General features: G+C 40.6%; 1 protein-coding gene across 1 annotated transcript; it reads left to right on the top strand.

The window, feature by feature from the left end:
- Nucleotides 1-991: 991 nt before the first annotated feature.
- Nucleotides 992-4,642, top strand: LOC134223277 (periodic tryptophan protein 2 homolog). The gene is made up of 7 exons (XM_062702429.1): nucleotides 992-1,148; nucleotides 1,210-1,322; nucleotides 1,389-3,170; nucleotides 3,282-3,429; nucleotides 3,489-3,885; nucleotides 4,169-4,385; nucleotides 4,446-4,642. The coding sequence occupies exons 1-7, from the start codon at nucleotides 1,131-1,133 to the stop codon at nucleotides 4,627-4,629; spliced, it is 2,859 nt and encodes a 952-aa protein (XP_062558413.1). The 5' UTR covers nucleotides 992-1,130; the 3' UTR covers nucleotides 4,630-4,642.
- The last annotated feature ends 10,810 nt before the right edge of the window (nucleotides 4,643-15,452 follow it).

Raw genomic sequence — 15,452 nt, 5'->3', positions numbered from 1 at the left:
AACGTTTTTTGTATGGAATGGTTCTAAAATTTGTATGGGCCGTAACGCTCGGACAGACACCCTCCCACCCCCAAAAGCGTTATGTAATTTGTGAATGGGCCCCATATGTATAGTATGATGTAGATAGTCAAAAGCATTTTCATTTTCAAATGAATATCCGTTTTGAATTTTTCAAAATTATTTACAGAGTTGCATTCCATATCTTGCCGTGGATTTTTTTTTTCGTGATTCGTCTTCTTTTAATGACAACGTTCATTCCTCTCCTAGCGTATTATGAAACGCATTCCATATACTATCAGACAATAATTATATGTACATGAAATTCTAATAATGGGGGAAATTATCAATAACTCAAATAAACGAAATGTGGAACGTTTCGCAGGACACTTTTCAATGCTAACAAAAAAATCTACCTGTATGTGGACCTTGTGTTATTCAATACCACTGGAGAGTAAATTACTGGAAGTTTCATCGCATAATAGAAGTATAATATCCTAGTATATAGAGTGAAGTTTAGCAAATATTTAGTGGGCCATCTACCGTGTAATGTCAATAAAATAATCTGCACGTGTACTCTTCGGCTTTTCCATCAGCTTTTCCCAAATGCTCCAACCCACTCCGTCCCTCTCGAAAGCTGAAGCGAACCAAAGAGTGACGTCATCATTGGTAAATATTCCTTTGAATAGGAACGGCATGGAAAATGGATCGCAACAAAACAGAGAGGACGAATCCGAATCGCGAGAGAAACGAGACCATTTTGCTGTTTGAGCAAACCTGATTTTTTAAATTACCATTGTTTTATCAATTTCGTTAAATTTATACGCTTTCGCCAAAACTAATACAATTATCTGATGGAAAAGCTAACTTTGTAGAATTTTTATATCTATATTTTTCCAATAAATGCTTATTTTGGCAGTAATTTGCTTCCCAATGTTTTCTTACAGTATTAAAATTCGCCCAAATCACACGGTGGTCCTGAGATCGCCAAAAACGCGAGAGAAACGTCAAACTTCAGCGCACATGGTGTTTGTTTACCTCTGGTTATCACGCTTCGCGGCTTAACTTGTGCGATTTTCTTCAAAAAGTATTCAATTTACCTGTAAATTAAGTGATTATTTTATTTTTGAGCAATGAAATTTGCATACAAGGTGACAACAACATTTGTGTGGTGTTTCCTTCCTAAATATAACATGTACAAACTATTTTCAGTTCAAAAACCTGCTGGGCTCTGTGTACCGCCAAGGAACACTGCTGTTTAGCCCCGATGGATACTCCGTGATTAGTCCGGTCGGCAATCGAATAACCATTTTCGATTTAAAAAAGTAAGCATTATAACTTCGCTGGTACCTGTCGTATCAGATAACTAATTGTTTGTTTATCTCGATCAGTAATAAATCGCACACACTTTCGCTGGAGAGCGAGTACAACTACACCGCACTGGATTTGTCCCCGAACGGGTGCATTCTGGTGGCGGTAAACGAAGTCGGCGTCGCACAGATGATCAGCATGATATCCCACACGGTGATCCATCGGTACAAGTTCAACGGAGAGGTGAAGCATCTTCGGTTCAGTCCGGACGGCATGTATTTTGCTGCGGCGGTGAACAATGCCATCCTGGTGTTCCGCGCGCCGGGGGAGCTGAGTGGAACGTACAACTCGTTTGTGTTACAGCGCGCGTTTGAGATTGCATACGACGAGACGACGTTCATCGATTGGGCGTGCAATTCGAAGATCGTTGCCGTTGGATCGAAGGACAACTCGGTCCGGTTGCAGGGCGTGGAATTTCTGAGTAACTTCCGGCCCTTTATCCTGGGTGGTCATAGGGATGCCGTTGTGGGATGCTTTTTTGAGGAAAAGACCCTGGATGTTAACACCATTAGCAAAGATGGCGCGCTTATGATATGGGAATGTAGCTCGGAAGTAGAAGATATTTCAGTTGGTCGCAAATTTGAGCAGGAGTACATTCCTAAAAAGAAGCTAAAGGAGGAAGACGAAGATGAACAAGAGGATGACATTGAGGCAGATAAGGATTATGAAAAATCTGGAAAAGAAAAGGACGACAATATAGAACATGTTCAAGGAGAATTTGACAAAGATGATGATCGAGACGAGGAAGGCAGGTTGGTGAAGAAGCAACCGAAAAAAGATTTCAGATACAAACGACTTGCTCGGCACTATTTGGCAGATGCTGCACGAAAGGAGAACCCCAAAGCTTTTGTTACAGCGTCAGCATACCACAAACAAATGAAGATATTGGTAATTGCTTTTTCGACAGGAGTGTTTTACCTGTATGAGCTCCCAGACGTTAACATGATCCACTCGTTGAGTATATCAGAGTTCCGAATTGAATCTGTTGCATTTAACAACACCGGAGATTGGTTTGCCCTAGGAGTTCCAGAGGTGGGGCAGTTGTTGGTTTGGGAATGGCAGAGCGAGCAGTACATTATGAAGCAGCAAGGCCATTCCTCAGGATTGAATTGCGTGACTTATTCCCCAGATGGACAATTGTTGGCGACCGGTGGTCTGGATGCGAAGGTTAAATTGTGGAATATCAGCAATGGTTTCTGTTTCGTTACTTTTGCGGAACATTCCAGCTCAGTTACCGCAGTGGAATTCAGTGGAAACAAGAAGTTCTTTGTAAGTGCGTCCCTCGATGGAACCGTTCGTGCGTACGACATCGTGCGATATAGAAATTTCCGAACATTCACATCTCCGGAACCGGTCCAGTTCGCATCGGTGGCGGTGGATTATTCCGGCGAACTGATCGCTGCCGGCGGGCAAGATGTGTTCGAAATATATCTGTGGTCGATGAAGCTTGGGCGACTTCTGGAGGTGCTGAGTGGGCACGAGGGACCGGTCGTTACTTTAGCTTTCTCGCCAGTTGCCTCTTCCTCGACTATGGTGTCTGGATCTTGGGACAAAACGATACGTGTGTGGGACTGCCTGGAATCGTCGAGTGCTAGTGAAACCATTGACGTCGCTTCAGATGTGCTTTGCGTTGCCTTCAAACCAAATGGCGAGGAGGTTGCCGCAGCATCGTTGAATGGCAATGTAGGGGTATTTAATGTGAAAACGGCTCAGCAGTTGGCTTCAATCGAAGGACGAAATGACATGGGAGCCACTGTCTCGGATACAGATCTGATCAGTGCCAAGAAGAACCAGTTGGGAAGGTAATTGGATATTTGCTAATTTGTTGAGTCAAGTTTCTCTGTAGATTTGAGTAGAGTTTGTATCAGTTGTTTAAATATCATATAAACAAATATTTTTGACTCATATTTCAGCGCATTCACATCTATCTGTTATTCGGCTGACGGTGAATGTATCCTAGCGGGTGGCAAATCCAAATATGTTTGCATATACAACGTTCGAGAAGCCATTCTGCTGAAGAAATTCCAGATTACTCAGAATCGTAGCCTAGATGGAATGGATGTAAGTCTAATAATATCGTTTTTTCCGCCTTTTATATGGAAATGTTGATTTAATTACAGGAATACACGAACCGCAAAAACTTAACCGAGTTTGGTAATATGGCACTAATTGAGGAACGAGAAACTCTTGAAGGAGGCAATGTAGCTATTCAGCTACCCGGTGTAAAAAGAGCCGATCTATCAGCACGGAACCAAAGGCCCGAGGTTAACGTATTCGCCGTCCGTTTCTCTCCAACAGGACAATCGTGGGCCGCGGCATCTACCGAAGGTCTACTGATGTACTCCCTGAATAAGGGCATCGTGTTCGATCCGTATCAACTTTCAGTGGAAATTACTCCGAAAGCTATCAGAGAACTTCTAAAGAAGCAGGACTACTCGGCGGCTCTAATAATGGCGCTGAAGCTGAACGAAAATAACCTAATTCACGAGGTGATTGAGAAGGTGCCGTACTGTGATGGTAAGAAGTGTACAAACAACGTCCCGACAACGACTATTATAATCATACAGAGAATAATCGAATTCTTTAGAAACTCCAGGAGGAATTCTACGGAATGAGATTTTTGTAAAACTTCCTTTTGTAATCTGGGGACAGATTCGGTACTTGGGTTTACATTCTCTTTTGTTGTGAGAGCTCTGCAGTTTGATTCTTAGATTGAAGCCCTCTTCGAAGAAGAAAATAAGAAGTTGGTGGTTGGGTGGTCGATTCTCTAACTTTATTCAAACATTATTCTTTTTTGCAGTGGAACTAATCATCCAATCCATGCCGGACGAATTCGCCCACCGCACGTTGATCTTTGTCTCGAAGATCGTTGCCTCCAGTCCTCATATTGAATTCTACCTCAAGTGGTCTAACTTGCTTTTGACAAAGCTGGGTCAGCAGGAGAATGTCCTCACCCAGCAGACGCTGGTATTGCTCCATCAAAATCTGAACCGGAAATACGAGACATTGAATAAGATGTAAGTTGCTTTTACATTCGAACCAATGAAACATGACCGATGTATTAAATTATTTTGTAGATGCGACTTCAACAAGTACACAATCCAAGTATTGAAGAACATGTGCCTAGACAAAGAGAGGCACGACGAGAGGAAGCGGATAGAGATGGTTGCAAACGGAGATCACGAAGAGGTGAGCGATAGTGAATTGATGTTGATTGATAGGGATGACGAAAGCGAAAATGAAGATGTATCTGAGGAATAAATTGTATTCCGAATGTGTTGAGTTCTTTGTACTGATTTGTTTATCACCTACCATGTTTGTACACTTTGTATGTCTCACGGAGCCGCACCCGCGATTGTGTTACTAAAAAAAGTAGGCGTTCCGAATATGTACGCCCCGAAACAACCTCTCAACGAAGTTGCCCGGGGTGGGCTCGAGTCCTCGTCAGTTCGAGGCAGTAGAACGATCGCGAATTTTTATCCAAGTGTACTCATTCGTTCGCCTTTTTTTCGTGTCATCTCGCCTCTTGGCGTTGGCTCAATTTTCTCCCTGACCCATCATGAGAAGCTTGGTTGCTGGAAAGCTGCCGAAGCGCACTGCACTTGGAGGCACGAATAACCCCACCAAGTGTTTTTTGCTGAGCAACGTAGGATAAGTAAAGAAGGAAGCAACAATCCCAGGTGCCACGGGTGCAACCAGAGCGGAAGGATAAGCGTTCGTGAAGAGCGACCCGACGGATTTATGCCCGAAAATTCATCATATGGTCGCAGAGAGGCAGAAATGTACTTTTCGGCTCAGCAGCAAGGGCGTGAAAGTGTTGTCAGCAAATAAAGACCATCAATCCATCGTTGAGTTCATCGAGGACCACACTTTTGACAACCCCATACACGAAGCCGCCCAATGCGTTGTGGACTGAAGCAAGTGGCCGTGCACAAGATCGCTCGTCCCAAAAAAGGGAGGAGCTTTACCTGATCCATCCGGAACACAGCTCCACCGCCTGCTTCAACTTTGAACACGGAACCCGAAACTGCCGCATGGAGCCGCGCTGCAACATGGCACCCCACAGATCAGTGCGACAGGTTGTTACGAGGTTGTGATTTTGGGCGACTTCAACCTTACGAGCATTACATGGACTCCTATTCACAGCGGCTTCTTCCGTCCGGATCTTGAAAGCTCCACGTTCCACGCAGGTGCCGTTAAACTTCTGGATAACTACAGTATCGCAACGCTATCTCAAATCAATTGCGAGGTTAACGAGAATAATCGCTCTCTGGACCTTTGCTTCGTGAGTGGTCGTACCACGGCACCTTCCATCTGTTTGGCTCCTGCACCCTTAGTTAAGGATGTTGCTCATCACCGCCCTCTAGTGATTGCCGTCGAAGATAGTGTTATGCGTAATTTCTTCAACCCCCCAGCCATGGTGTCGTACGATTTCCATAAGGCGGACCATCGTTCGATCAGACTCTCGTATCCCGTGCACGCTTAAAATCAATAACACAGAGGTGTGTTTGCTTCACACAAAACGGACCTAATGCAGAACATCCCCTAGATGAGCGACAGTTACACAGTCACAAAAATGCCTCGTACGGTCGTGATAACGGTCCTTTTCAACATGTAAACGTTTGTACAGATTCCTTGTTTCATGAGGAACCAAATACTGTTGAAAATATTGAAATCCAAGCTTCAATAAAACCACACGAGCTATTTTTGTGGCTGTGTAACTGTCGCTCATCTAGGGGATGTTCTGCATTAGATCCGTTTTGTGTGATGCAAACATATCTCTGTGTTATTGATTTTAAGCGTGTGGATGACGAATGCTCTTCGGTCGCTGAAAAAGTGCCAGAAGGCTGCACTCAGAAGTTACACGAAACACGGTACGTTGCAACTCAAATTCCACTATGTCAGACTCAACAACGAGTATAAGCGGATCAGTCGTTATCATTTCGTACGCTACCAAAAAGGGATACAGCGACGACTAAGATCTCACCCAAAGTCCTTTTGGAGCTACGTAAATGAACAGCGCAAAGAGGTTGGGTTGAGAAACACTGTCCTTCCGTCGTGTATGTTTTTGAAATCGGTCCGTGAAAATCGATTAAAATACTGGTGTTTTCGGAGTGTTTAATATGTTCTGTGGCGGTGAAGGAAAGCAGCAAGTGTCGTGTAATGTAGCGATGGTGCGGGTTTATCGGAAATCGGATTTATCTCGTGAGAAATTGCAAGCGAAAGAAATGATATCTTTCCGGATTGTGTCATAATAACCATGAAGAAAAAATATAAATATGTGTTAGTGCCGTTGATGAGTGATTTTATTTGTGCGATGTTTTTATTTTGTGCAGTGATCACATATACATACAAGTATACGTGCTGTCTACACATCTTGTGGCATAGGGTTTGCTAGCGCTTAGTCAACTTTCACTTTCAGGCGCGTGAAAGAGTTGGAGTTTTCCCAATGTTTCCCAATGAGGACAGGTCCTATTCTGCCTATGCGTTAGAGAGAGATTATTGGACGTAAGCTGGCTCAACTAATCAACTGCAAGCAAATCATTGAGTTGAGTAACTCATATCTGGTTTGTGAGAAAAAGGGAAGATACTTATGTTTATATTTTTGTGGCGGTGTACGGAAGCAGCTACCGTCGTGAAATGCAGTGATGGGTGCGGGTTTTTCAAAAAAGTGATTTATCTCGTGAGAAATTGTATGCAAAACAACTTTCCGGGCTGTTAAAATCACCACGAAGAAAATATAAATATGTGTTAGTGCAGTTAATTAGGGTCTCGCCGATATTTCTCACCAACACGAACGCAGGTTCGTGGTTGCAAACAATCCCATTTGATTTTGCCGTGACAGCTGCTCGTGGTTGCAAACAAACCGAGTAAAAGTGTGAGTGAAACGTGCGTGTACGTACACGATCGCTGAAAGCCTAATGGGTGATTTGTGCGATGTTTTGAATTCGTTCAGTGGTCACATATACATGAAAATATACATGCTATCTACACATCTTGTGCCTTAGGGTTTGCTGGCGCGGGCCATAACGTTTACATATACGCTGGTTCTGGCGGGCGGTGCGCTGTCCGACAGTGCTGGTGCGGGGTTAGCATCATCTAAACAGAAATTGTCATCTGTTAATAGTGTTTACATTATGCTAATGTCGCGGTGGTGTTGCCGTATAGTGCATTGTCCGCTGGAACTAGCGTGTATGAAACGGGTCATTAGTCGCCTTTCCCTTTCAGGGGCATGGAAGGGATGGAGTTAGTTTTCGTCGGGAAATTAGGCTCTCGCCTAAATTAATCACAAACACGAACGCACGGTTCGTGGTTGCAAACAATCCCATTTGATTTTGCCGTAACAGCTGCTCGTAGTTGCAAACAAACCGAGTAAAAGTGTGCGTGAATTGTGCGCTGAAAGCCGAATGCTTCCCAATGAGGACAGGTCTTATTTGAACAGTCAATTCAAGCCTAATTTTTCATAACGACGTATGTAACAATTGTGAGGATTCGAGAAATCCTTTGCAGAAAGTTGGCAAAGCTTTTTCTAAAACTGTTTTAAAACTAAATCTATTTTCAATATTTATTATTATACAATTATTATATATTTATTATTATATAGAATTATACATACACCGGTATGCTGCACATACGTCGCTGCACACCAAAAATAAATCGCAGATTTCTGTGAGATTTCACCGAAATCTTAACAGCAGAACTGTTCGGTGGGAATTTTACAGATTTTTTGGTAGTTTTGACAGTTGAACAACGGTAAATACCGCAGAAAATCGGAATTCTGCTGTTAAGATTTCGGTGAATTGAAGAAAAATTCACCGAAATCTGTGAATTTTTTTAAGTGTGTGTACTTTGGTCGGTATTCAACACACTTAATCGAGAATTTTCCTCTCGGTAAAATAAATTGACGAACATGATCGTTAAAGTATATTTTAACCGATATCTCGTTAATATATATGACGTTTACTCACGTTACTGAAACTCAGCAATTAGGTTTGCCATAGTTTTCGGTGGTTTGAAATATACCCGAGTTTCGGTAAAGTCATCTGTCAAACGTTTAACCTCATTGTGATCTTATGCATCTTGATAGAAGCACGTGAAAAGTAAGGAAAACGGGAAAAAGTACTTTACCACTACTTTTTTGTAAGTATTCATTCCGATTTCAATTTGTCGTTTACAAATTAAAACTAAATTTTATGCTGAATCGATCATAAAAAATATTTGAAATAATGTACGGATTTAATTTCAGCGGATTCGCTTCATCTGTGTTTTCACGCCGTAGAACAACAACTTTTCAAACGAAGCATTTTCGACGGAAGTCGCTTCCCACGCGTGAAGAGGCCGAACTATAATCATCGTTGGGAAAATTGTATGAGAAAAGATTTATGGAATCGCGAAATATTAGATAGCTGCCGGATTGAAAATCGTTTTCATATAAAGTGTGTTAGCACAACACAAAGATTGCCGTGGTTTTCCTTTAGTATACTATTATAATATAAGTATTGATTTCACAATAATAAAGGCAATAATAAACACCTGAGAATATATTCTACTTTCATGTTGATTGACGTTTTTCATTTTTATTTTAATTCATCTGAAAATAAATGAAAATAATCCTTCACTGAATCTCGGTAAAGAACTTCACCGATCGATTCGGCAATGCACTACCGAACAGTACGGTAAATTTTGACAGCTGGGTGATATCGCTCATTTTACGACCATTCGGCATTTTGAACTTTCACCGAGATTTTTACCGAAATATCAGCTGTTGGATTCTCGGCAATTTATTTTGCCGGCCCCGGCGAAAAAAATTAAGTGTGAATAGTGCACGATTGAGGCAACTGCAGTTTTATTTTATTTTGCTTTTTTGTTACATAGGTCGCTCTTAGTTCCCATATGTTAATCCGACGTATGTAACAGTGAGACTTCAAAAATAGAAATTTCTATATTTGTCGGATCGTAGAAAGATTGAATTAAAGAATTTAAGGATTTAAAATCAGTAAAATCGATGTGTATTATATAAAGTCGCGTGTGATTGTTATGTTGTATTAAAAACCTCGTTTTGTTTACTTTTGTTACATGCGTCCTTTTAAAAAAAATATGCTTGAATTGCGCAATAATTTGGCTCTATTTTTTTTATTGAGACAGAGCAAAACCAGAGACGTTGTTAATAGATAGAGACCCGCAAACAGTAAAGCCGAAAGTACCAAACGAACCGACAAACGCGGTACCAAACGAGCAAAGTAAACAAACATTACCAATCGGTACTAAATGCAAGATAGGTATTGTAATCAACATTATAGAAATTATAAAAAAAGTTTGAAAAGTTCAGTTAATGAAGATGTTTTCAGAGTACTCATAGCAAATTTATATATTATATTTAATCATATTTATTATTGAATATAAGGAAATGGTGCTAAAGAAGAGAAAATATGTAGTTGGAGCAAACGAAATAACTGCTCACACTGAGAGTCACTTCAAGTTCTCACAAATTTTTATGTTGCCGATCGCACAGATTTTTTTTTGTCTGCTGGCCGTGAAGCCAGAATTGCTTTTATTCTCTCCGCGTGTCTCTATATAATACCATCGTCTCTGAGCAAAACAAGTTTAATGTTTTTGCATCGAATGAGATATGTAAACGAATGCAAAAAAAGCTACAATTAAAAATTGATGAACAATCGATCTGTACCTGTTATGATTTCGATGACCCTGGAGGGATCGATCTTGCTTAACAAGCAGAAATTGGTTGCATGAGCCTTGCAATTATTTTCTAAAAGGTCTTATGGAAATTTTATTGAACCATGGATATCGTTACAAATAATCTCTAACACTGTTGCACAATTAAATATATTTACTAATTAATAAAAAAATAGATCACATCACTAAACATGATGAATCCTGATCTATGTTTTGATTTACCCCACGCAACAAACACAACTTCCTTCGCCTTCAATAACATCGGAGTTCTCATACAAAAAGATTTCCAAGATGAATACTGCTATATTGCTTGACATTAATAATTTTTAATTTATAATTATTCCAAACATAAGAATAGTGAAAGTTTGTAATCAAGTCAAATAACCATTGGCACCGGACCTTCATTGTGTTAGTTTTTTCTTCGTCGCGATACCATGAAGGTAAAAGATTTTTTAAATTAGTGTTCGCTTAAAAGTAGAACGGTCTCGAGGCCACGGATTTTTGTTCTGCTCTGTGCAGTAAGTTATTTCAATAATTAAGTGCGCGATCGGACGGGTTTGTTTAAAACAGAACGGTCTCGCGATCACGGAATTTTTGTTCTACTTAGTGCGGTCAGTAATTAAACTAATTAGTGCGCGATAGTCAAACTGCACGTTATACATAGAAATCGTTCACGTTATACATAGAAATCAAAATTTAATAATTATATTTTAATAATCTATCCCCACAAAATAAGTCGGAATATCAGAGTTTCACGAGTGAATACATAGTCTAAAACTAAATATTGCTGCCTCTATTGGCTTGATAAATCATGAACGTTTAAAGAACAAACAATAAATAGAATAGATATAAGTATATACTCTTTCGACAGCCGGCTGGCAAGAGTTTAAATTAGAAACATATAAACAACATATGCTATGGGTCGAATTGCCAGCTTGAGGCAAACATCCTTGACCTACCTTACCCTACCCAAACACCAACTCCGTAGAACTTATGAGGGCGTCGCCAAGTCGGGGGCCTCTCACTAAGTAAGTTCTACATCAACAATTCCTTCCATATCCCTAGTTACGGTAAAGATGGGCGTGGCCGGGAGTAGTGATCCTCATGCTTTTGTTATTTTTGTGTTAGACTGAAATCAAGAATCCCTCCTCTTCTTGATTTCTGATAGCATTCTACATAGGGATTTCAAAAGAAAAACATGAGTATCACTAGTGTCCAATCTACGAAGTATACCGTAACAACGCTAACGCTAACGCTAACGCTAACGTAAATGAACAGCGCAAAGAGACTGGATTTCCATCGTCCATGGTATTCAATAGTGAATCTGCAAGCACCCAACAAGGTATATGTTCTCAGCTAACTTCGCCAGTGTGTTTGAAGACGAACAACTACCTGTTGATGTCGTGACCACCGCTGCCAGCAACGTCCCATTAGCTAATCAATCGCTCGGTGATATCGGGGTGAATGTCGAAGCCATCTCAAGAGCGATGTCTAAGCTTAACGGTGTTCCATCCAGTCAGCTGTCTGCTGGAACCCCTTCTCCTGTTATTCCAACTCTCTCTATCCAGCGGCACATTCCCATCTAGCTGGAAGACTGCAGATATGTTTCCGGTCTACTGAAACTACGTCACGGATAGCATGATTGCACGCACTCAAACGGACGTGATTTACACGGATCTTTCTGCCGCATTCGATAAGCTGAACCATAAAATTGCAATCGCCAAGCTTGACAGACTTGGAGTCGGTGGAAATCTTCTCGATTGGTTTCGATCATATCTGACCGGACGCCGGCTTGTGGTTGCTTTAGGCGATTGTCGCTCAGATAGTTTCCGCGCTTCGTCTGGTATACCGCAGGGCAGCCACTTGGGGCCTTTAATTTTCCTGCTTTACTTCAACGATATTCACCATGTAATCGATAAACCACGGCTATCCTTTGCGGACGATCTGGAGATATTTCTTCGCATCTGCTCAATAGTCGATTGCCAATCCCTTCAAAACCAGATAAAGCGGCCAGAACGCTTGGCTTTGTGTTCAGGGTGGCGAAAAATTTCACCAACGTACATTGCTTGAAGGCACTCTACTGCTCTCTCGTCCGGTCGACGTTGGAATATTGCTCGGCGGTCTGGTGTCCTCACTACAACAACGGATAGGAGCGCATCGAATCAATACAACGCCGCTTTGTTCGTTTCGCATTGCGCAAACTACCATGGAGAGATCCATTTTGCCTCCCTAGTTACGAGGACCGCTGCCAGCTGATCGACCTTCTTCCGTTGCGTATCCGTAGGGACTTAAGCAGAGCACTGACCGTCGCTGATATTATACAAGGAAGGATCGATTGTCCAGACATTCTGCAACAAATTAACATTAACGTGCAACATCGGCCATTGCGGAATAGCATAATGTTGAGACTTCCCCTTCGCCGCACCAACTATGGTTTGGGCAACGCACTGAACGGGCTACAGAGAGTTTTTAATAGGGTGGCATCAGTATTTGACTACCACTTGACAAGAGATGCGCTTCGACGTAGTTTCGTAAATGTTTTTCGTCGTAGTAGCTGACGCGCATGCTAGATAAGTGTATTTAAGTCCCATGACAATTTTATTTTTCTTTGTTATTTTACTGTTTTGTTAATTAGTTATTATTGTAGTGACCATACTAGTTTTAAATCATCATTAGGATTACGAACAATCTGTTGATGTACACCATAAATAAACAACCCAACTAACAATTTTGGTGCTAAAAGCTTCAACTTCTAGCCTTTGGCTGTATAATATTTGAATAAAAGCAGCCAATGCTGAATAAAAGAAAAGCCTCCGCAAATAATCCATTAAACTGCAACTCGACTATTACCCAAATATCTATCAGCTAGTCAGTTTGTACCGAATATATTTCATCTTTTATCGTTTATGCAGCTTTCATATAGGGTAAAATGCCCAATAGTGGACCCCCTAGTAGCGGAATTTTGCTTTTCCTGTCATAAGGAGTAGAAATTTTCAACATATTAATTCTTCTTGATATCGAACAACAAGCTCTGCATCTCCTCTTCTCGATACATACATAAAACACCCAAATACACGACGTTATTCGTCAAAATTATCATTTTAAAGTCTAACTGAATTCGTCCTATAGTAGACCCCTTGGGGGTCCATAATAGGAAATTGCTTCCCTATAGTCGACACTTCATTTGATTTTCATGTCCCGTTTCGGGACGTTCTTCTTCCCTATTATGGACCCTCCAAAATATTCCTATAATGGACACTCTCGTGTTTATTTTTTATAGAATTGTAAAAAATCATCTAATTTTACTTTCCATAGCATTTCCAATGCATGTAATCAAATCATAGGACTGTATGGTAGGTTCTCCCGATGGAATTTCATAGGAAAATGTTGACATTGTGCTGTAATAATGCCAAATGGCTGGAGGGTCCACTATTGGTTAGGGGTCCACTATTGGGCATTTTACCCTATTCATAAAACAGCTCTGTCTGAATGGACCAATCAATAAGCAAAAACTGCCGCTATGAAATGAACAGATTGCGCCACCGTAGACATGTTCTGTCAAACACACATGAATAGAAATATGCGTATACAGTGCCGCCGTTGTTTTGATGCGGTGAGTGCAAAATGAGTTACCTTGATTGATCCATTAGCAACAAAGCTCATCGGTTAAGAGCTCATGTATGTAATTGAGTTGCTTGTTAGCAACTTCCCATAATACGGTGAGTAGCATTCACAATGAAAACGTTTTCGCTGTTGTTATAGCACTAACAATATAGCGTAATGGCGCTATAAATGAACTAACGAAGCTTTTAGGCAACTTCTGTATCTTTGAAGATTACATAACGTTTAAGTAAACCTTATACTGCTTCTTCCAATAGCTTATCAGTATGGAACGTCAAAACCGCAATGTTTACATTTGATTTTTGTTGCCGGAGCTGTGTATGAGCTATTGATTTCTGTAATGCAGCTACAAAGGTTTTCACCTGCTCTTATAGCAACTGACAAAGCGCTGTCAATAACGCTAGCAGCTAGTGTAAGAAAACTAGCCATTTAGAAGCGATATTTCTGTTGACGGCTACTGTTAAACGATTAGCAGCAGAGTAGCATCCATACAGATCGAGAAAATGTTGCCTAAAAACAATGTCAGCGATTGACGATGAAAAAAAGTTAGCCAACAGAACATGCTGATAAATGTTCGAATAATGGTTGAAATAATGCTGAAAGCATAATTTTAAGCTTATGTGCTAAAAGCAGCATGTAGGCCTCTTTCTAACGTTTATGCAGCATGAATCTGAAAATAGCGTTAGTAAAACAACCTATAGGGTATGCGAAGAAGCACATCCATAATTTTCTTTGTTATTTACATATGTCAAAGTGACAGTGATGACAGAGCAGCGGCCATTGAATCAAGAGATCAGGAGTTCGAATCTACGTAGCAACAAAATTGATATTTGAGTTTTCACAAAAAAAAACATCGAATAAACTTCCGAAATTTACTCTCCTCTCAAATAATATTTAATCAAATTGAATTCAATGGCTGTATTAAACTTATTTAACAGATTCAAAAAATCTGAATAAGCGCCATTGAATCGAATTATATTACTAAATGGTTTAGTAAAGATTGAGAAAAAATTGTGTAACATGCTGTAAAGTAGTTGTGCAGACACGTCAAAAACAGCTGAATAGATTCACCAGATTTGCTGGTAAAAGCATTGAATAGAAGTTCTTGATCATATGTATAGCACACATATTCAGTTTGAAGCCGTATAGACGAGTTGAAATAACATTTACATTGACATTAAATGTTAGTTGGGTTATGACGGAAATCCTCCGTTTTCGCTCCATAATTTCTGCTAATCTATAAGAACTCTTCTTAAATTCCTCCGGGATAAAGGTAGCCTCACACCTCGGGAATTTGATCCGCGGATTTTTTCCCCATGTATTTTTGCATATGCGATGTTTTCGGGATTTGGGCATGGAAAATCAAAATCCCGGCCCCATTTAAAATGCACGGGGACCAAAATCCGGCGGAAAATCTTCCCGAGGTGTGAGGTAGCCTTAACTTCCAGGACTTTTTTCCGGGAATACCTCTATAAATTCAATAGCGAAATCCTCTAGAATTACATTTTGGAATTCTTTCCGCAATTATTTCAGAATATCCTTCAAGAATTCCTCTAGAAATTTCTCCAAGAATTCGTCCATGTATTTCCCCGGAAATTTTTCTCACCTTCAGGAATTTCTCCAGATTTTTTTCCGCGGAATTGTTCTAGAATTCTTTCCGGACTTCACTCGGAATTTACTCCAGAATTTCATTCGGAAATTAATGTTAGAGTTCCTCCAAGATATCTTCCAAGAGTTCTTCCAGGAATTTCTTCAGAACAAACAAAGAA

This window comes from Armigeres subalbatus, chromosome 3 (assembly GCF_024139115.2).
Source record: "Armigeres subalbatus isolate Guangzhou_Male chromosome 3, GZ_Asu_2, whole genome shotgun sequence".
Taxonomy (NCBI): Eukaryota; Metazoa; Arthropoda; class Insecta; order Diptera; family Culicidae; genus Armigeres; species Armigeres subalbatus.
Note: the sequence above shows the minus strand (reverse complement) of the source record. Positions and strands in the feature narration are given on the sequence as shown.

Bases quoted from the DNA above. Each gene is read 5' to 3' on its own strand.
- LOC134223277 (XM_062702429.1), top strand. The intron at 3,430-3,488 runs GTAAGTCTAATA...ATTTAATTACAG, and splicing joins GTAGCCTAGATGGAATGGAT to GAATACACGAACCGCAAAAA. The intron at 4,386-4,445 runs GTAAGTTGCTTT...ATTATTTTGTAG, and splicing joins TACGAGACATTGAATAAGAT to ATGCGACTTCAACAAGTACA.